The 21,072-nt window shown below is 46.7% G+C and overlaps 2 protein-coding genes across 2 annotated transcripts in view; both read right to left on the bottom strand.

The window, feature by feature from the left end:
• tbc1d1 (TBC1 (tre-2/USP6, BUB2, cdc16) domain family, member 1) overlaps window positions 1-4,633 on the bottom strand; it is a 93,246-nt gene extending 88,613 nt beyond the window's left edge. The window contains exons 1-2 of the mRNA XM_056279528.1: window positions 4,580-4,633; window positions 3,261-3,924 (exon numbers count right to left, since the gene is read on the bottom strand). Coding sequence (XP_056135503.1) covers window positions 3,261-3,875 — 615 coding nt within the window. The 5' untranslated portion in view covers window positions 3,876-3,924; window positions 4,580-4,633. The remainder of the gene's footprint in view (window positions 1-3,260; window positions 3,925-4,579) is intronic.
• A 963-nt stretch (window positions 4,634-5,596) lies between these two features.
• Window positions 5,597-20,552, bottom strand: pgm2 (phosphoglucomutase 2). Its single transcript, XM_056279530.1, has 13 exons — window positions 20,413-20,552; window positions 19,238-19,405; window positions 18,477-18,668; window positions 16,683-16,766; window positions 13,388-13,581; window positions 12,686-12,875; window positions 12,486-12,583; window positions 12,063-12,243; window positions 11,233-11,326; window positions 9,484-9,613; window positions 7,167-7,359; window positions 6,885-7,018; window positions 5,597-6,736 (listed from the first exon to the last, which is right to left on the bottom strand). Exons 1-13 carry the CDS (start codon window positions 20,485-20,487, stop codon window positions 6,634-6,636), a joined length of 1,836 nt encoding a protein of 611 aa, XP_056135505.1. The 5' UTR covers window positions 20,488-20,552; the 3' UTR covers window positions 5,597-6,633.
• Between the last annotated feature and the right edge of the window lie 520 nt (window positions 20,553-21,072).

Raw genomic sequence — 21,072 nt, 5'->3', positions numbered from 1 at the left:
AATGAGCAATAATATCTGGGACACTTGAGAAATATCAGGCCTATCTGTTCCAAGGTTTAGACAGTGCAGCGTCAGTTCGGTATCGGGGCTCTTGTCTAGTTTATCTCAACACTAACCACACACTGCCTCGGCTCAGGCCTGTCACTCAATCCATCCCATATGACAATCCGACGCTGTTTACATTTGCCTGATTCTGTCAATGGTTATACATGGCTTGGGTGTGCTATATAACTCAATTCCACACATCAGTACCTTACAGACTCTCGGGTCGCTCCAGGGAAGTTAGTTTAACGAAAAATCGTAAACACTGAAATGAACTCACCGAGCACAAGTAGGGATAAGCTGAGGGGGACCAGCCCAGCCTGCGACTCTTCACGGCCCAAACTGCCCTCCTTTGTGCAGCATGTGGAAATCGATGCATCATACGGCCTTGTCCCGGCCGAACGGACCAGCCCCAAGCCGCACAACACGCCATTTCTCCTTCAACTGCTACGAATCGGCGAGAAATGGGCCGAAAACGCAGGAAAAAATCATTGGAACGGCATGATGACAGAGCCAGACGTTGGTAGGCAACATGGCCCCCGTCAAGCATGTGACAAGCTCTCAGCCAATCACAGCGCGTGTTGCAAAAATCAAAGGATGGCCAGACTCTCTCTATACACGGCTTTGGCAGACTACCACATGCCTCCTCCGATACATGTGGAGTCGCCAGCCGCTTCTTTTCACCTGACAGTGAAGAGTTTCGCCGAGGGGATGTAGGGAGTGGGAGGATCCCGCTATTCCCCCCAGTTCCCCCTCCCCCCCGAACAGGCTCCCCGGCCGACCAGAGGAGGCACTAGTGCAGCGACCAGGACACATACCCAAATCCGGCTTCCCACCCGCAGGCACGGCCAATTGTGTCTGTAGGGACGGCCGACCAAGCCGGAGGTAACACGGGGATTTGAACTAGTGATTCCTGTGTTAGCAGGCAACGGAACAGACCGCTATGTTACCCGGATGCCCGCCACTCCCAAATATTTTATGAACACTGTGCAATTTAAGACATGTGCCAGCCAGTTACTACATACTCCGATCAGCTAAAACATTAAAACCACTAACAGGTAAGTGAATAACATTGATTATCTCGTTCCAATGGCACCTGTCATTGGGTGGGATATACTAGGCAGCAAGTCAACAGTCAGTTGTGGAAATTGATGAGTTGTAAGCAGGAAAAATGGGCAAACGTACTGAGTGACTTTGACAAAGGCCAAATTGTGATGGCTAGACGACTGGGTCAGAGCATCTCCAAAACGGCGGGTCTTGTGAGGTGTTCCCGTATGCAGTGATACCTACTCAAAGTGGTCCAAGGAAGGACAACTGGTGAACCGACAACAGGGGCATGGGTGCCCAACGCTCACTGATGCGCATATGGAGCAAAGGCTGGCCTGTCTGGTCTGATCCCACAGAAGAGCTACTGTCACTCAAATTGCTGAAAAAGTTAGCGGTGGCTATGATAGACAGGTGTCAGGACACGGTGCATCGCAGCTTGCTGTGTATGGGGCTGCATAGCTGCAGACCGGTCAGAGTGCCGATGATGACCTGTTTACCTTCAAAAGTACCTACAATGAGCATGTGAACATCAGAACTGGACCATGGAGCAGTGGAAGAAGGTGGCCTGGTCTGATGAATCACATTTTCTTTTGCATCATGTGTATGGCAAGGTACGTGTGTGTTGTTTACCAGGAGAAGAGATGGCACAAGGATGCACTATGGGAAGAAGGCAAGCTGGTGGAGGCAGTGTGACGCTCTGGGCAATGTACTGCTGGAAAACCTGACCTGGTCCTGGCCTTCATGTGGATGTTACTTTGACACGTGCCCCCTACCGAAACATCACTGGAGAGCAGGTACACCCCATCATGGCAATGGTATTCCCTGATGGCAGTGGCCTCTTTCAGCAGGATAATGCACCCTGCCACACTGCAGAAATTGTTCAGGAATGGTTTGAGGAACATGACAAGGCATTCAAGGTGTTGCCTTGGCCTCCAAATTCTCCAGATCTCAATCTGATCGAGCATCTGTCGGGTGTGCTGGAAATTCAAGTCTGACCCATGGAGGCCCCAGCTCTCATCTTACAGGACTTAAAGGATCTGCTGTTAATGTCTTGGTGCCAGACAGCAGAGGACACCTTCAGAGGTCTTGTGGAGTCCAGGGCAGAGCTGTTTTGGCGGCATGAGGAGGACCTACGCAATATTGGGCAGGTGGTTTTAATGTTTTGGCTGATCGGTGTATAGATAAGAGAGATATATGAGAAGAGAGAGGGAAATATAGGAAGTATCAAGCAAGCAAGCATGCACACAATGATGCATGGGATGACACATACACAACGTGTGAGAGCACACGCGATAGTCCCTTACTCCGGAAATGGTCTCCATGGTAACGTAGTTTCACATCCTGTTTGAAGGCCTAGCTTAGTATGGCCTTGATGTGCAGCAGGACAAGCTTTTTTTTTTGCATTCAGCTCTGAGCTGGGCAAACACACTCAGTAGAAAAAAAACAAAGACATTCATCCGCACAACCATCAAGAAATGTGAACAGCCCGTATACACTCTGTAGTGTCAACATGTCTATGTTTGCAGCTCCCGTGTGTGTGTGTGTGTGTGTGTAGGGGGGGGGGGGTAGTGGGTAATGCCTGACATAGAGCATCTGGTCCTGCATTCGTTCAACTACTAGTTTTCCCTTTCAGCATCTTCCGTCGTCTCACCAAACTTTCCACTCTCTCTCCAGCTCCCAAATCTGGCCAATATCTTCCACAAGCGAGCTGGCATCCTCAGCATGTTTGGGATGTCCGGCGATGACAAACGTGATCAGATAGCTCTGCCCCGAGTTCGAGTCCAACTGCAGCTTGCTAGTTGAGGGCAGGGACGTTGGCAGAGTAAAGTATTCAAACGGATCTACGCCACGTGGGAATTTATCGTCACAAGGAGTAAAAGTGCACGTAAGGGCGGCTGCGAAGTTACAGCCGAGGTCCCCGGATTCAATTTCTCTCGGCTTCACGCCCTACCAAGTACGGACGCAGAGACAGGTATACTGTTGTTTATTACTAATTGATCCGGTCTTCCTGTACTCTCGCGTTATAGCGTGTAATACGAGAGGCGACCTCTCTATGATCAGACACAACGCTAGCATGTGCGATGAGTTTCGCATTTCTGTTTAATGCATCTACGAATCAGAGATTTCTTCTTCTACAACTCATGAACCGCCCACAACACACACCTTCTTACCTTGGTGCTGCCCTGGCACTGGAAGACGTAGCAGGCACTCTGTCGCGTGTCCCTCACCAGACAGCCAAAGCTGCTGGGCTCCTGGCTGTTGTGGATCAGCTTGGTCACCTGGTGAGGACGACACTCAAAGAGCACCATGTGTGACAGAGGATCCCATGTGGTGCCCTGAGCCAGGACACATTTGCACAAGACTCTTGATGCCGAAACACACAGAAATACGGGTTGATTCCGCGCGGGTATGTCCGACCGTCTGCTCCCCGACCCTTCAAAAGGGCCCCGTTTGCCCACCTCCCTCTCCCTTGGCCGTGACCTCCTGATCTCAGCCACCACCCAGGGCAGCATGGCCATGGTGGTCAGGTAGTGGACTGGCAGAGAACCGACCAACTTTAGTCGGTACTGAACCTCCTCTTCTCCCTCCGTTTCCTCCTGTCTTGACAGGTCACCACTCTGCCCTGCAGAGGCGAGTTTGGCGGAGCGTGGCGTGGAAGAGGTGGGGCGCGAGAGAGGTGGATGTGAGAGGTGCTCGGAGGTGGGGATAGGGAGAGGCTTCTCGGTTGTCCCGGGGTGTAAGGATTCATCTCCTCGGGGCTTCACGTCAAAGTAGAGGCCCTCCATGGCTGGCGTGGCTAGATGAGGCAGCAGACTGCCTCTACAGGGCTAAAACCTGCTGAGACAATGAAAATATTGAGTCAAAATCCAGTGGGAGAAGCTTAATAAAAAAAAAAAAGTAGTTCTCCTTAGTTAACCCAAAAAGCAAAGAAAGTGGAGCAAAGACATTTTGAAAACCATTCAGTACCCGAAGCCCTTAAAAAAAAAAAATGTGACGCTCGTTTGTCCATAATCTCCCCCTCTCTCCCCCCCTGTAAAGGCCACAAGCAGCACACATCTAGGACTCTCTTCTGAGGACAGGAGTGCCAGAAATCGGTGGAGCCCTCAAGTAAGCAGGTCATTTGAAGGTCACCTCACAACAACAAAAAAATCTGCTTGACTGACGACCTACACTTTTCCTCTCAGGGAGGCGCACGCTTGCACTTAAAACAAAGCTTGGCAAACGCACCACGAAGCCTGCTGTTGCGCAGCGCCGTTGCCTTCCGCGACCAACCCATCTCACCTTATCATGACATTTGCGCGCCTCACACCCAGCACCGTGGCACCGGGGGAGGTAAAAATAGCATGGCCACAGTTGCCGTTTAACTACTTGTGTGTGGAGTCGACGCAGCCAAGGGAAACAAAGCGCCGGTTTCCAGCCACGACTCAAACGTCGTGGACGGACACGGCAGCTCAGTCCGCCACCAAGACCACTGATAAAAGTTGCTCACCTCTAACCCTCGCAGGGAAAATCGGCGCAGAAAAGGTCCCCCCCTCCTCCTCCTCCTCCTCCTCCTCCTCTTCGTCAACCGAGAACGCGGCAGTAGCGCCGGGGGGCATCTACGAGAGGTCGGGCTCCGGCAGAGACGGACCTTAAGTACAGGAAGTCGACTTTACCTTCAACTCTCCCGGCGCCTCTCTAGTCGGGACGCGCGTCGGCGCCACGTTTTTACGCGCGGTCGACGCGCGCACTTTACGCACGGCGCGGATTCTTCGCGCCGGTGTGTGACGTTGCGCTGCGCGAGGAAGACTGACTCGACGTCATCACATCCTGCGAAACCGACGTGCGCCTGTACCTTAAAACCTGCCCTTGCCTTACCTGGTCAGTGTCACACAGCAACTCTCTCTCTCTCTCCCCCCTCTCTCCCCCATTCTTGCCGGTGCATGCAGTGTTTCAGAGTGGCGATCACCGTGGTTATTATTGTGTGTGTGTCCGTGCAGGCGCCGCCGCACCGTAAGTGCTGTCCCGTGCTCCCCCGTGGTGTAAGTTAAATATAGAGTACAGTGGCCGCCGATGGCATGGCAGCTACGTCAGCCTCTCTTCTCCCCGACGGGGCGTGATACGTGCATGGTGCATGCCTGCGCTGCTGGAGGATGGAGACGTGACATCTATAAATATTTGTCCTTTCTCTCGCTCCCCAAAAAAAAGGCCGTTTTTCCAGCAACTGGACAGTCACGCCGGGGGGGGGGGGGGCTATTTGGCGTTTCCGGAGCTCTGCAGTGACGTCACAAGGCTTCAGAACGTGGAAGAGTTAGCCAACCCAATCGGATGAACCACCACCTCTTTTCTGCACGATCCCAAATTATGTGGGTTTATCTTTCACCACTCCTGAAGACAAGGGTACGTTTAATGATTTTTTTCTGTTTTTACTGCCAGGCCTGGGATTGTTTGTTAGTTTTCCCTGTTGAAATTTGAGACACAGTATATATTAAAAAAAGAAGAAGTATATTTCGACCTTATTTTTTCATTTAACATTTATTCCAAGTTTCGTTCAGTGTAACACTCAACATTCCTCAGTTGCAGTCTAAAGCACATTCTTTTGATTTCAGATCAGTTTAACTTTCATCAAACATGTGGCAAGTAATCTTACAGATGAAGCTCGAGCACGGTGGAATGTATAATCTCACAGTATATATGCTGTGTAACGTCTGCAGTAATATGTTAAGTGGTTTGGTGTCACGTTTCAGATCCCAGAATTTCACCATGTGCATGTTTGCTTTTCATTCATCTCACATTTGATGCTGAAGTTGGTTTGAATTCTTTGCGGTGAGCAATATTCTTCCGCTCTAATCACGTTTCTTAGATGGCGTGTAAGAAGATATTGATTAAAAGGCATGATACTGACACTGGTGTACTTTGTGCAGGGGGCAATAATAAGCCTCGCTCAAATGACATGACACGATGCCAAATTTCCCTCAAGATAACCGGAATGATGGCTGGTGGAATGCCCAGGTTAATTTCTTTTCCATGAGATGCCTCCAATGTCCTCGCAGAGAATTGGGGAGAATGTCCAACTGGAATCATTAGTATCATTTCATCTGACTAACTTATCTGCCCTAAGTGTGAAATCCTTGAAATTCTCCCATCTTGTGTTTATTTTTTAGTTTGTGCGTTCGTCTTGACACCCAACAAGCTAGAATGATTAAGACTTATAGGAGATCCGGCATCCAAACTGTCATGGTTGCTAGTTATACAGAGAGTTTATGCCACCACCAAAAAAGATGGATGGGCAAACCACAGAGGAGGTTAGAGGCGGTCAGTCCTAGCCAAATAATTCTGAAGGCAAATTCTTAACAGGATAAGTACCGCTGCGTTGTTGTTAGGTGGCAACAGTGCAACAAGCATTTTAACTGTTGTAGAAAGCTTGAGAAGATATTCTAACTCAAGCCTGTAATAAATCAATCTCCTCCACACTTTGTAATGGCAGCTTCTGAAGAGCTGGCAAGCGATCCAAGTCATAGAACAACCACTCCCATTTCCTAGTGTTATGAATGTATGTCGGAGTTACTCCGGCTTCGGTTGCAATTTGTTCTGCTGCGGCTGGAAGAAGTTTTCAATAATGGCATTAACCAGGTCATCCAATTCCTTCTGCAGCTGTGTCAAATCACTGTAGAAGAGACAAAGAGTAGAAACGTTAGAGAGCGGATGCAAAGAGGGAAAAAAATTGAGCTTTTACTCCTACAGGAGTTATCCAAAATTATTTATTTATTTTATTTTACTGTGGGGAAACTCGCCTGCACTCCAGTGTGACCTACCTGTTTCCTGGAGCAGCACAGAGCTCAGTGTAGTATTTGATCTTTGGCTCAGTGCCGCTGGTCCTCATGGTGGCCACACCCCCATTTGAGAAGGAAAATGTAATCATCTGACTGGAGCTGGAGGTGGGGAGAACCTGGGGGGGGGTGTTAAGGGGCTAATCAGCATCAAGGTCAAGTTTCACACTGATTTGAGTTTAACATTGTAGTCTATGGTCAACAAACTAACTAGCCTATCATGTGGTCAGCAGCACTGTGCGTGTCTGTGAGTATGTATATCCTTACTGCCTTGTTGTCTGGCTGGTTGTTGTCGTAGCCGGTGGTCAGGTCTCGTAAAGCAGTGATGGTGAATCTTCCACATTCAGTGGGGTAGGAGTCTTTCGTGTCACCAAAGTTACGTAGGCGCTCAAACAGGCTGCGGATCACCTCCTGGTCATGGCAGATGAAGTAGGAGTTCTTAGTGATGTGGTAGCCATACCTGGGGACAGGAAGGAGCCAGAGGCCAGGTAAGAGTTTTGATCCAACAGGAGGCATTTGTCATCTGAAATATTATGAGATGATTTAGCAATTAAGTTTAGCTTATGATGAAATATAACTGCATTTGTAAGAGGAAAAAAAACATCACAACATAGCTACTTTGAGAATGTATTAACTACAAACATGGAAATTATTGCTGGTTAAACATTGGTATAATTTGGTAATTCAGGCAAGACAGGTTTTTAAAAACTGAAAAACCACTGTAATGACATTCATAAGACAAAGTTGGTTATTAGATCTACTGACGTGCCCTATTGGATTAAACCAAGGTTATTGTGTTCATTTTACAAATCGGTGCGTTTCTAAATATCTGTATCAATGGCATTTGTCTATTCATATTAGAAGATGAAAACCCGGTATTATAAACCAATTAATCAAAGAACCACACTGAGAAACCTCCCACTACTACTTTCAGTTGCTCCTGTTAGGGTTCGCCACAGCGGATCATCCGTTTCCATCTCTTCCTGTCCTCTGCATCTTCCTCTGTCATGCCAGCCACCCGCGTGTCCTTCCTCACCACATCCATAAACCTCCTCTTTGGCCTTCCTCTTTTCCTCTTCCCTGGCAGCTCCATATTCAGCATCCTTCTCCCAATATACCCAGCATCTCTCCTCCGCACATGTCCAAACCATCTCAGTCTTGACTCTCTTGCTTTGTCTCCAAACCATCCAACCTGAGGTGTCACTCTAATATACTCGTTCCTAATCCTGTCCTTCTTCGTCACTCCCAACGAAAATCTTAAGATTCTTCAACTCTGCCACCTCCAGCTCCGCCTCCTGTCTATTCGTCAGTGCCACTGTCTCCAAACCATATAACATAGCTGGTCTCACGACCATCTTGAAAACTTTCCTTTTAACTCTTGCTGGTACCCTTCCTTCCCAAATCACTCCTGACATTCTTCTGCACTCTCTTCTTCACCTCTCTTCTGCACTCCCCGTTGGACAGTTGACTTGAAACTCCTATGCCTTCGTCACCTCTACTCCTTGCATCCTTACCACTCAACAAGTCCTCCCTCTCGTTCATGCATATGTATTCCGTCTTGCTCCTACTGACTTTCATTCCTCTTCTCTCCAGTGCATACCTCTACCTCTCCAGGCTTCGTGCAGTTACTCTCGCTACAGATCACAATGTCATCCACATCATAGTCCATGGAGATTCCTGCCTGATCTTGTCCGTCAACCTGTCCATCACCATTGCAAACAAGAAAGGGCTCAGAGCCGATCCTTGATGTAATCCCACCTCCACCTTGAACCCATCTGTCATTCCAACCACACACCTCACCGCTGTCATACTTCCCTCATACATATCCTGCACCACTCCAACATACTTCTCTGCCACTCCCGACTTCTTCATACAATACCACACCTCCTCTCTCGGCACCCTGTCATATGCTTTCTCTAAATCTACAAAGACACGGTGTAACTCCTTCTGGCCTTCTCTATACTTCTCTATCAACATTCTCAAAGCAAACATCACATCTGTGGTGCTCTTTCATGGCATGAAACCATACTGCTGCTCACTAATCATCACCTCTCCTCTTAACCTAGTTTCTATTACGCTTTCCCATATCTTCATGCTGTGGCTGATCAACTTTATACCGCTGAAGTTGCTACAGTTCTGCACATCGCCCTTATTCTTGAAAATCTGTACCAGTATACTTCTTCTCCACTCCTCTCCAAACCACACTGAGAAACTATCTGGGTAAAACAGGCGGAAAACCACACCAAATGGCCCAACTAAAATAGCTGCTTGTGTGTGTGAGAGATTAATGATAAGAGCTTATATCGGTTCTGTAACCGAGAATCTGGGGAGGAGGATGTGCTGTTACTCTTCTTTGGGAAATCTTGGTTTCATTACTGGAAAAAAATGTATCTTAGGAAAAACCTTCCTTCATTCTTTTAATAAATTTTGGATAGGTTGAAGAAAAATACAGCTGAACGAGCTCTGATGATATACGATGTTAATGGATGCCGGTTGGTAAAAGGGACCTTTAATTTAAATAATGAATGATGAACTGCTAAGTACATTAACTATGCTCGCGTGTGTGTGAACGAGTAGGACTCACTCTTCGTAGATAGCAGTGAGTTGCTGGGAAAGGGTTTTTTTTTTACTGGCCAGATAGGAAGTCATCTCTCCCGCTATGGCTGCAGCACTCACTCCATCTTTGTCCAGTACAGAGGGACTGCACATGTACCCTGCAACACACAAACATGCTTACACTCACAAGGCAAGGCGAGCTAATTTATACAGGACATTTCCTAGACGAAGGCTAATCAGATAGAGGTGGAACCTCCCAATAAAACCCACAGAAATTCAGTTAGCAAGTCCAACTAGTTTAACAAGGAAAAACGCACTGGGACTGCACTTGCAGACTCAAACAAAATGACAGTCAAATACACTACATGGCCAAAGGTATGTGGACACCCGAACATCACACCCTATGTGCTTGTTGAACATCTCATTCTAAAACCATGGGCATTAATATGGAATTGGTCTCCCCTTTGCTGTCACAACAGCCACCATTCTTGTGGGAAGGCTTTCCACTAGATTTTAGAACATGGCTGCAGGGATTCACTCCCATTCAGCCACAACAACATTAGTGAGGTTGGGCACTGATGTTGGGGAGAAGGCCCGGCTCACACTATTTTTTTAAGACCCCCCCCCCCTTTTTTTTTCCTCCCCAATTGTATCCGGCCAATTAACCCACTCTTCCGAGCCGTCCCGGTCACTGCTCCACCCATTCTGCCGATCTGGGGAGGGCTGCAGACTACCACATGCCTTGTCCAATACAAGTGGAGTCGCCAGCTGCTTCTTTTCACCTGACAGTGAGGAGTTTCGCCAGGGGAACTTGGCGCATGGGAGGATCACGCTATTCCCCCCAGTTCCCCCACTCCCCTGAACAGGTGCTCCAACCGACCACAGGAGGCGCTAGTGGAGCAACCAGGATACATACCCACATCCGCAGACACAGCCGATTGTGTCTACAGGGACGCCCGACCAAGCCGGAGGTAACACGGGGATTCAAATTGCCGATCCCAGTGTTGGTAGGCAACAGAATAGACCGTTACGCCACCCGGACACCCTAGAAGCACACAATTCTCTTGAATGTCAATGTATGCTGTAGCATTAAGAGTTCCCTTCACTGGAACTAAAGGGCCTAGCCCAAGCCATGAAAAACAGCCGCAGGGCATTATTCCTCCTCCACCAAACCTAAAAGTTGGCACTATGCATTCGGACAGGTAGCGTTTCCCTGGCACCCATCAAAATCAGATTGGGCCGTCAGACTGTCACATAGTGAAGTGTGATTCATCACTCCAGAGAATATGTTTCCACTGCTCGACTCTAATGGCGGTGTGCTTTACACCACTCCAGCCGATGCTTGGCATTGCGCATGGTGACTTTAGGCTTGTGTACGGCTGCTCGGCCATGGAAACCCATTTCATGAAGCTCCAGACAAACAGTTGCTGTGCTGATGTTGCTTCCAGAGGCAGTTTGGGACTCGGTAGTGAGCAATTGCGACCAAGGACAGACGGTTTTTACTCGCTACACGCTTCAGCAATTGGCGGTCCCATTCTGTGGGCTTGTGTGGCCTACCACTTCACCGCTGAGCTGTTGTTGCTCCGAGACGTTTCCACTTAACAGATAAGTAACGGATAGAATGAACTAAAAAGGCTCAAAATGAGCTCATGATATAGGGCGACAAATAATCCTTGCAACATAATATGAGCAAGGATTTATAACTACTGCCTTCATGTCGCAGTATATGTAGGCAATATCTACATTAGTTTACGAGTGTATTTGTGTGTGTGAGTACCTATGGCTTCCTCAAAGGCAAAGAGGACAGTCTTTTCTTGGTCCAATAGGTCCCTTGCTCTGTTACCCATCCACTTGAAACCTGTAAGCGTTTCCTGTCAACAAAGAAATTCTTGTCAAACCCATTAAGAGTAGCATTCAAGCATCGTGTCATTTACTCCAGTTACCTGGTTTGGAGAATGTAATGTGAATGTAAAGCCCTCTGAGACTTGACCATCCAATAACCAAATCGCTTATCCTGCTCTCAGGGTCACGGGGATGCTGGAGCCTATCCCAGCAGTCATTGGGCGGCAGGCGGGGAGACACCCTGGACAGGCCGCCAGACCATCACACACACACCCCCCCCCCACACACACCTAGGGACAATTTAGTATGGCCGATTCACCTGACCTACATGTCTTTGGACTGTGGGTGGAAACTGAAGTACCCGGAGGTAACCCATGCAGACACGGGGAGAACATGCAAAGTCCACACAGAGGACGATCCGGGGTGACCCCCAAGGTTGGACTACCTGGGGCTCGAATCCAGGACCTTCTTGCTGTGAGGCAACAGCGCTAACCACTGTGCCATCGTGCCGCCGACTGTAATTTAGGGCTATACAATTACATTTGACTTGACCCTTGAGAGATTTTCTTCTAAAGAGAGTGTGTTTAAGTGCATAGTTTTTTTGTTAAACCGGAACAGAAAGTAGGCAGTTAGTCAATAAACTTTTCTGTGTTCAATACCTTCTCAGAGTATTTTGTCTATTGTGAAAAATTCTGTGTTTTATGCCTTACTGTACCCATAATTTCCATTTTTGGAAGAATAAAGATTTGATTTTGAAAACACTACCTCAAAATGGAAACCCTCCTTGACAGCGATGGCTCGCAATATCTTCGATGAGACGGTGCTTGCCAGCATGTAGACATTCTTCACAGCAGCAGGGTCGGGGTTTTGACGTTTCCAACAGCTGAACATCCACCAGCCAAGCAGAGCTCCCAGCTCATTGCCACTGAAGACACGCCACTGTCCACTTAACATGAGAGAAAGGGTGAAATTTAACAAAATGTGCTTACATAAAAAAATTCTACATATACACGCATGCATGCATGCATGCACACACAAACCAAATATATATGCAAGTTTGCACACACACACACACACACACGAGCTCTTATCCTGTCAGCAAAGGATATTTTGCATTATTTGTCAACAAACATATTGCGTGTTAGCACACAGCGACAGACACACACACACACACACACACAAAATTACTTATTTTGCTTCTCAGCAACAGCTAGTCGATCAGCATCAGGGTCATTAGCCAAGACTACGGTGGCTCCTTCTTTCTCTGCCAGGGCAAATGACAAGGTCTGCAGACATACACATGTAACAAGTATTACAATCACACCATTTTTTGGATACACATATAATATGTATTAGTCACACCATATTCTGTGTGTGCGCATTCATACCAGGACTCCCTTCCCTTCCTCAGGGTTGGGATATTTGACAGTGGGGAACTCAGGATCCGGGTCTTTCTGCTCTTCTACAGCATATGGAGGATGAAGGTCAAAGGACTTGAATGCAGACTGGACAAATTCATGGCCTACACCATGGACGGATGTGTGCACAATTTTCACCTCCGAGCTCTTGTTGATGTCCCTGTCGAGAAACAAACCTCCTTCAGAAACAACATTTTTGTGTTTGAAAAAGTGTCAACACACATATTGTTTAAAATACCCATCCTTATATCCTTACAAATGCATAATTGCACACACAAATGTAGACATAATGGACTACTGACTTGGGTATATTACATATTTCTAGTGATCTCTCATTTTTTGGTTTTATCGTCGACAGCATCCACAAGTAGGCATTTTATTGCACTGGCTGTGATGTGTGTAACTGTTGCAAATGACAAACTTGAATTCAAACGTTTTCTCCTCTGTACTGCCATTTCTATATCTGTGTGCATTGTATAGTTGCAATCGTTTGCATTCATTTCAATTTTTATGACGCATCGCTCTTAATAAAACTGATTAAATCGGCTTGGGAACGAGGTCCGTTTGCTCAGACAGCATGCTTCTCTTTCCCATGATGCATTATTTATACACTGAAGCGAGTGAACAACTGTAATATGGGTGTGTTTATCATGGCATGTGAGAACCAAGAACCTGTGGTGGCAGTGTTTCTGGATGGCTGTAAAGTATTGTGTGTGGATGTCCTGGTAGGGGTCTTTAAGTAGAGAGCTCTTCAAGGCGTCCTCTGTGTTCCAGGACTCAGGCCATGGCTCCAGGTTCTCCTCAATGGCCTTGGAGATGCCTTTATCGTGGGGCGACACAATCTGGGCGCCATTCTCCCAGTACACCTGAAATAGAAAAGGGGAGGAGGCATGTAAAAAGTTTACAAAATGTCACAGCACACAAATATACATCGGTCAGGCCAAGGTGAACTCTTAATTTACATCAGCAGTGATTATAAAGGTTTTTGTAAAAAGGTTGCGTCGTGGGTATGACGTTAAAGTGCAACCGTCGGGTCATCAGCGACTAAACCGGCACCCCCACTTCAACCCTTGGGTTGTTGTGAGGAGGGAGTGTGGACACCCAGCAGGACTAAAAACAAATCCTGTCAAAGGGCGGATGAGTTCCTGTGTGAGCCAACGGTCATCCATACCTGGAGAGGAGATAGAGACCACCAGGTACTCCCCCTACTGAAACACAATGATGACTCAGCCTGTTGAGGTATCAGCTGTGCTCCTATGACCTCCATAGGTTACGGAACTGATGATGATGATGATAACGTAAAAAGAGTCTAATTTAAAATGGGCAACCAGGTGTGAAAAACTGAATGTATCACTGGGCGTCCAGGTAGCGTAGTGGTCTATTCCATTGCCTACCAACACGGGGATCACTGGTTCGAATCCCTGTGTTACCTCTGGCTTGGTCGGGCGTCCCGGCCAATATTTATAAAAACACAATAGTTTTTCACAGTACACTCGGACATTAGTGAGGCAAAAAGCGAAACAAATATGCTCACTAATGAAGTTAAGCACGACGCCCTGAAGTAATCCGCATTGTGCACCATACCAAACAACACTGTGAATGGATTTGAACTGCAGTTTTCTCACCCTTCCATGGCCATTTGACCATGTAACAGCATTTGGCTGCTTACCAAAGTTTCTGTTCGACATCTGCGGTCACTAGTGGGCAGAGGTGCTGCAGAGAGTCGAGTCCTCCCTCACACTCATTCCTCTCTCAATTATTTTCTATGACTGTTAAAATTCTTCACACCGTCTTTTCGAGCTGATCGTCTGTGACGGTTGGCTGTTTGACAGATTTTCTCCCTGGTTAAGTCCTACAGTAAAGACATCTGGAGATGCAAAGGACTTGTTTTCACTCGTTGTGAATTTATTTCCTCTCTGGCAGCAAAAACACATCACAGCAGCCTCCAGAAACCCCCGCAGGTAAAACCGGACTAATGAAACAATTCCAGTGCTGACCGACTCTGAAAGACTCACTAGAAACGGACTAAAAACACATGCTAGCCTAAGCAATACTGAGGCTACAAAGAACCCATAATGCAACACTAACATACTGTAGTTACTCTGGTATTCTCTCCATTCAAAAAGAATAGCTGGGTGTCCGGGTGGCGTGGCGATCTATTTCGTTGCCTACCAACACGGGGCTTGCCGGTTCAAATCCCCATGTTACTTCCAGCATGGTTGGGCGTCCCTACAGACACAATTGGCTGTGTCTACGGGTGGGAAGCCAGATGTGGGTATGTGTCCTGGTCGCTGCACTAGCACCTCCTCTGGTTGGTCGGGGAGCCTGTTCGGGGTGGGGAGGGATAGCATGATCCTCCCATGCGCTACATCCCCCTGGAGAAACTCCTCACTGTCAGGTGAAAAGAAGCGGCTGGCGACTCCACATGTATCGGAGGAGGCATGTGGTAGTCTGCAGCCCTCCCCGGATCGGCAGAAGGGGTGGAGCAGCGACCAGGATGGCTCGAAAGAGTGGGGTAATTGGCCAAGTACAATTGGGGAAGAAAAAAGGGGGGAAAATAGATTTTTTTTTTAAAAATGAATAGCTGTTGTAATGAACGAACACGTGATTCCTCGACCTACGTGCTCCGCACTCTAACGGGCTTCGCTGTTGGTTTACCCTTCGAGGCTCTGCCTCAGCACCTGACACAGATCTTTTCCCTCACCGCCCAATCAAGTGGTAGGAGCCCCACCACCTACAAAACCCCAGCATCTCCACAGCTTGTCTCCCTACTTCACTCAGCCACCTTGAGTATGGATCTGTGATTTTTTTTTCCTTTGTCACATTCTGATGTCACAGTTATATCTTCTTCTACCTCGACCTACCAAGCAGTGACAAGCCCTCAGCGGGTTGTTCCAGTACGGTCCTAGACCCCCAGAGGGGGCAGTACTCGATGGTTGGACTGCTGCTGCATAGGGTGTTATGTTGGCTGGTGTCTGACTAGCGTCGGTCGGGCCCAGCTGCGTGTACATCAAACCATAATGGCCTTCGCCTTAGGTGTGAACCAATAGCGAAACCCATTAGAGGGTGGAGCATGTACGATATAGAAATAGTAGTTGCCCTGGATGTAACTCCAGTTCTATGAGTACGTGCGTAGCCCTCTAACCTCTAACCCAACTGGCTCCGGTCTTTGTTGCTGAGTTCAAAGGGAGACGAGCTGCGGAGACGCTGGGTTTTTATAGGTGGCGGGGTGCTGTGTGGTTCCTACCACTTGATTGGGTGGTGAGGGAAAAGATGCAGTCAGTAGCCTTCCAAGAAATGGAAACGGATGATCCGCTGTGGCGACCCCAAACGGGAACAGCCGACAGTAGTAGTAGTAGTCAGTCGCCTTCCAAAGGCAGAAGGAGCTGTCGAACTTCACCTTAACAGCACTTATAAGAAAATAACTGGCTACAAATCATGTAAATTTGTCTTGAGGCATAAGACCTATTAAATGCGTTGGGCAAAAGGTTACATTTGTTGTTCATTGGGCAGTCTTTTAAATTGGACTTAAATAAAACTGGTCTTTAGTCATAATTTGTACATATTTACTTAAATTGCATGAAATAGCACAAAGACCAACATACTTTATATTATTTATTAAATAGCATTATAGCCGATACTTTTGCCATTAAAAGTAGAAGCACTTTTACTACCTGAAACACTGAGTAAAATATAAAAAAATTAAAAGTTTAAAAGATGGTGGGCCTACTGGAATCCATAAATATCACTTCTACAAACCTGTAGCGAATTTGTACAAAGGGGAAACTTTCATTTTGCGATTGCAATGTAAATGAGTCCTCTTGAGATGGAGCTTGAGCACGTCGCCCAAAACCGACCCAAAATAATTCAATAACAACTTCAATATCATTCACGAGAAGAAAAAAAAGAAACGGGTTTGACCACCTTCACATGAAATCAAACGAGAAAAGTAAGTCAAAAGTGTTACCTTGTAGCCATTGTCCTGTTTGGGGTTGTGAGAGGCGGTCACCATGATACCAGCACACAGACCCAGGTGGGAGACGGTGAAAGGCTGAAGGGAGAGAGAAGCGAAAAGAATATGTATCTTGAAATAATGCAAATATTCAATAGCTTATAAATCTTACAGAAAGACACATGGACAGTTATATCAGAAGACAAACATGATGCTGATGCAATGATGATGCAAATAGACGAACACACACACACACACACACATTTGTGTTAGTCCCTGGGGTCTAAGGGTTTATTCATGAAAATGTATACCTGCCTACTAGTAGAGACACAGCACACACAAATTTAGATTAGAGAAAAAACTGATGTGTTACATGCATAAAAGAAGATGGAGCCAATCCATACATTGTAGATTAGCATTGTTATGAAGATGCTAGCTTTTATTTATAGGCAGTAATTGGCAATGTCACTTACAGAATTTTTTTTTCAACAGTGACTTTACATGGTGCTGTTTGTTAACACTGAATTTAATCTTTGTAGTTTTGTTTCATAATTACATGATATTAAAAATATTATATTTAAAATTGACAGTTTATAATAATTTAATCAATTTGGTATTTGGCAAATATGGGACCATTTTTGTGATGACAGCAGCCAAAAAGGGGATTTTTGGCATTTTTCTTGGATTTCACTCAAAAATGAAGGGTTTTTCTGTTACCTGAAAGACATTTCATCAAGTGTGTGCAACTGAAGACTGCCGTTTTCTTATGCCCCAAGGTATATTACAACAGGAAATAACCTTAGGACAAGGCATAGATTTTTACAAATAGACCCTCTTTGTCCAGCGAGTAGGTATGTATTATGTAACATGTACACTGAGTGAAAGTGTTTGTTTATTGAATAGGATTTTCCCTGACCTTTTGCCCCAATGTTGTCCACCCAGCTAACTAGGATAACAGACTAGGAGGCACACAACCTCAGAAGACTTTACAAGAATAGATCATCTGTGTTAATTCAATTCCAAAATAATATGAAATGAAATATCCAATTCAAAATAAAAGGTAAAGTGCATGAAATAATTGATGTTAAGAAGAGAAAACATTAAGTCTATTTAGTTAGATCTATCGGAAATATCAAGTCTTCCTGCAGCTGGTTCACTACATTAAAGAGAGACATTACTCTCTACTACTACTACTACTACTACTACTTTCGGCTGTTCCCGTTAGGGGTCGCCACAGCGGATCATCCGTTTCTATTTCTTCCTGTCTTGTGCATCTTCCTCTGTCACACCAGCCACCTGGATGTCTTCCCTCACCACATCCATAAACCTCCTCTTTGGCCTTCCTCTTTTCCTCTTCCCTGGCAGCTCCATATTCAGCATTAACCCAGCCATTGAGGTTGCACAAGCCAGTGCATTCTTAGTGCCGGTCCCAAGCCCAGATAAATGGGGAGCGTTGCGTCAGGAAGGGAATCCGGCATAAAATCTTTGCCAAATCAAATATGCGGATCATAAATAAGAGACATTACTCTCTATTTAGCTTAATTTCTTAAACTTGATTGCTTGGTTACAGAAGCACTGGCATTCGTTGTTTGATTATACGTGGTCATCCCTAAACCCAACAAAATATCGCCATCATCCTCCCTCCCCTGCTCTAAAGTACAGGGAACAGAATCTACTAAACACCTTCGGTTACTTTTGTGGATTTTCTCTGTTACAGTGATAGATTATGGACCATATGTTTCCAGGGTTTCACTTGGATAATCACTGAATACTAAAAAAAATGTATATGTTCATGCTTTTTCAACATACCACAAAGGGTGTAGGTGTGATGTCAGAGAAGAGGTAGACAGGCACCCCTTGACTAATGAAGACAGCTGCAGCCAGGCTGGAAAAGCGCTTGCTGCTACCCCCGCTGTCAGGGTGGGCACGGGCATCATACCCGATCACCACCCCTCGCTCCTTCAGGTTCCCAATGCACTGCTCCAGGTAACGACAGAACCCCTGTGAAAGAGTGAGAGAGACAGAGAAAGGAATGGAGGGAGGAGAGTAGAAGTGAGGAAGGTGAAAGTGAGTGAAGAGATGGGGAAATCAGGGGTGGGGGTATATGGTGGATGGAATTTAACACAGAGACAGCTGGTGTGCAGATAAGACACTACAGCCATTCATATGAGCCTACAGAATGAGCGGTTGGCTTGTGAATAATGCAGCGTATAGAACAGTTTATAATATCTGAACCACCGACAGCCACAAGAACTTAGGTGTCTGTGATTGTTGGTGCATGTTGACATAGAGCTTAATATCTCTAACGGTGTTAATCTAGTCAGCAAAAAGTGTGACATAATGTTTGTTCTTTTTTTGCCAGCCATATACAATGAATAAATTAAAATGACAATATGACAAGAAATTTAGTCTTCTTAACAGTAACTTGACTAAATCAAAATGAAATAACTAAAATGTGACAAGAACTATTAATCACAGTGTCGCTGAAGACCAAGACTAGGCATAATCTAAAAATGGGTGTCAAGAATTAACACCCATCTGTAAGCATGTGTGTGTGAATTTTTTTGTACCTGTGTGGTTTGGATGATAGTGAGGTCATTCATACAGGCGATGCCAGGGCCCATGGCCGCCCTCAAGCCTGCTGTACCAAACTCCATCCTGGAAGAGAAACATTTCTGCAGAGCATCCACTGCTCCTTCCTTCAGCAGGCCCTTTACCAGAGATACCGTCTTTGGATTCTACAGGACAAACACACCCAACCCCTCAACATTAACATGCAATCATCAGAAGGGAAGCCACCTTTTTCTGTGACTACCGGTGAAATGTCACATTCTAGACTGGGAAGGGACCCCTTGGGGCAGGCCAATAGGACCAAGTGAGCAGCTGGTTTACGAACTTCATCGGGGCTAATGAATCTCATACCCTTTTTCCAGCTTGGCCTAATTGGTGGCATCCCATATCCTCTTAAGGCCATCAGAAATTCTGCATGCGTTGGTCACATGGCAGGACGCACGCCACTCCAATTACATGGCCCATTACCGACTGCATACCACCATCCCCGGGTTCTGCGATACTTGATGGAAAACCTTGTCTCCACGAAATTTCAAACGGTTTTACACCACACGGAAAATTAGGACTATGGGTCCTCGGTTCGGGATTGTTTATTTACATAGTGACACACGTGTTAGAAAACGACTAAATCCCGACAGCAACTTTCACTTTTAACTCTGTCCTACGCATAGTCTCCCTGTAACCGAGCGATTTTGTTGCCCGGTGCGGGATTAGATACGCGGGGTGTTGCACCACAAGGCAACATCACTAACCGCTCGACTAAAGGGTCAGACCCCTTGGCTAGGGACTAACGTGTCTTATTAGTAGTTTACATCCCTCATATTGTTATTACGATTCATTCTTACTTTATCGATGCGAGATCATGGAAAGGTTGTACACTGTTCCATGTTGCGGTCTACGTTTTAACGTCTGATCCAGCTTCGGTCAGACCGCAGCGCTCCCGTCCGGTATTTACAGTCCCCCGTGACAGGAAGCAGATACGGGACGTTTAAAGCCGAAAATGAAAGCAGCTCGTTCACGTTCGGTCGTTCCGTGCTCCCAACGAAGCACAGCGCGGCAAGACTGAACGTCGCGCATATTCCGCGGCAATTCAGGGGCCGCATCCTAGCTTCGTAAAAGACCGGCAAGCGATCCCGCGTCTACCTTCACTTTTACGGGATAGCCGTCATCTTACCTTGTCGTATTTCAGCCAGGTCTGAACGGCCTGGTCCAGCTTTGTGTCTCCGGTTGCGGCCAGACCATTCTCCATGTTTCCTCCTCTCTGGTGCTGGTGTTGTGGGCTGTAGCGTGGAGGCGGGAGAACAAACGCCCAACTTCTTGTAGGTAGACACCGGAAACACGGACCGCCTCCCTTCGCTTTCCGGATGTCGTCCAAACGGGGCGGGGGCTCTGACGTCACCGGAAGTAGCCGAGCGTCGCACACCTGCGGTTCTGATGTGGGCGGCGTCCACCTCCCTGCGGCGTTTCGCATACAAATCCAGGGTGCTCAGAATTAAAATGTTGTTAAATTAAAGGACTATTCTGGCGCGTTTGCCCGACGCAGCTAATTTACTGCAAAGGGCGTCTACTGTACATTACTCCTAACCGTTTCCCAAAGCGTGTTGGGGCGTTTGGGATTTACGAACGCGTGTTTCCGGTCAGCCACTGGTTTCCATTGGTTACGGCGAAGTTTAAACATCCACTTGCAGCGACTTGGAAGTTCATTTGGGGCCGGTAATGCATCAGCCTGAACATTTAGTTGCCTTTATGTTGGGTCAAAGTGGCATTATCGCTGCGGGATATAATGGTATGTTTACTTCAACTCAAACACACGCTTTCAACCGCATTATCCCGC

The sequence above is a fragment of the Lampris incognitus genome, chromosome 5, assembly GCF_029633865.1.
Source record: "Lampris incognitus isolate fLamInc1 chromosome 5, fLamInc1.hap2, whole genome shotgun sequence".
Taxonomy (NCBI): Eukaryota; Metazoa; Chordata; class Actinopteri; order Lampriformes; family Lampridae; genus Lampris; species Lampris incognitus.
The sequence above is the reverse complement of the archived record's forward strand: the minus strand, read 5'-3'. Positions and strand labels throughout refer to the sequence as shown.

Bases quoted from the DNA above. Each gene is read 5' to 3' on its own strand.
- pgm2 (XM_056279530.1), bottom strand. From the start codon at position 20,487: ATGGAGAATGGTCTGGCCGCAACCGGAGACACAAAGCTGGACCAGGCC. The intron at 18,669-19,237 runs GTACAAAAAAAT...ACTCTTTCACAG, and splicing joins CTATCATCCAAACCACACAG to GGGTTCTGTCGTTACCTGGA. The intron at 7,360-9,483 runs GTGAGTCCTACT...TCCTGTCCCCAG, and splicing joins CTCACTGCTATCTACGAAGA to GTATGGCTACCACATCACTA.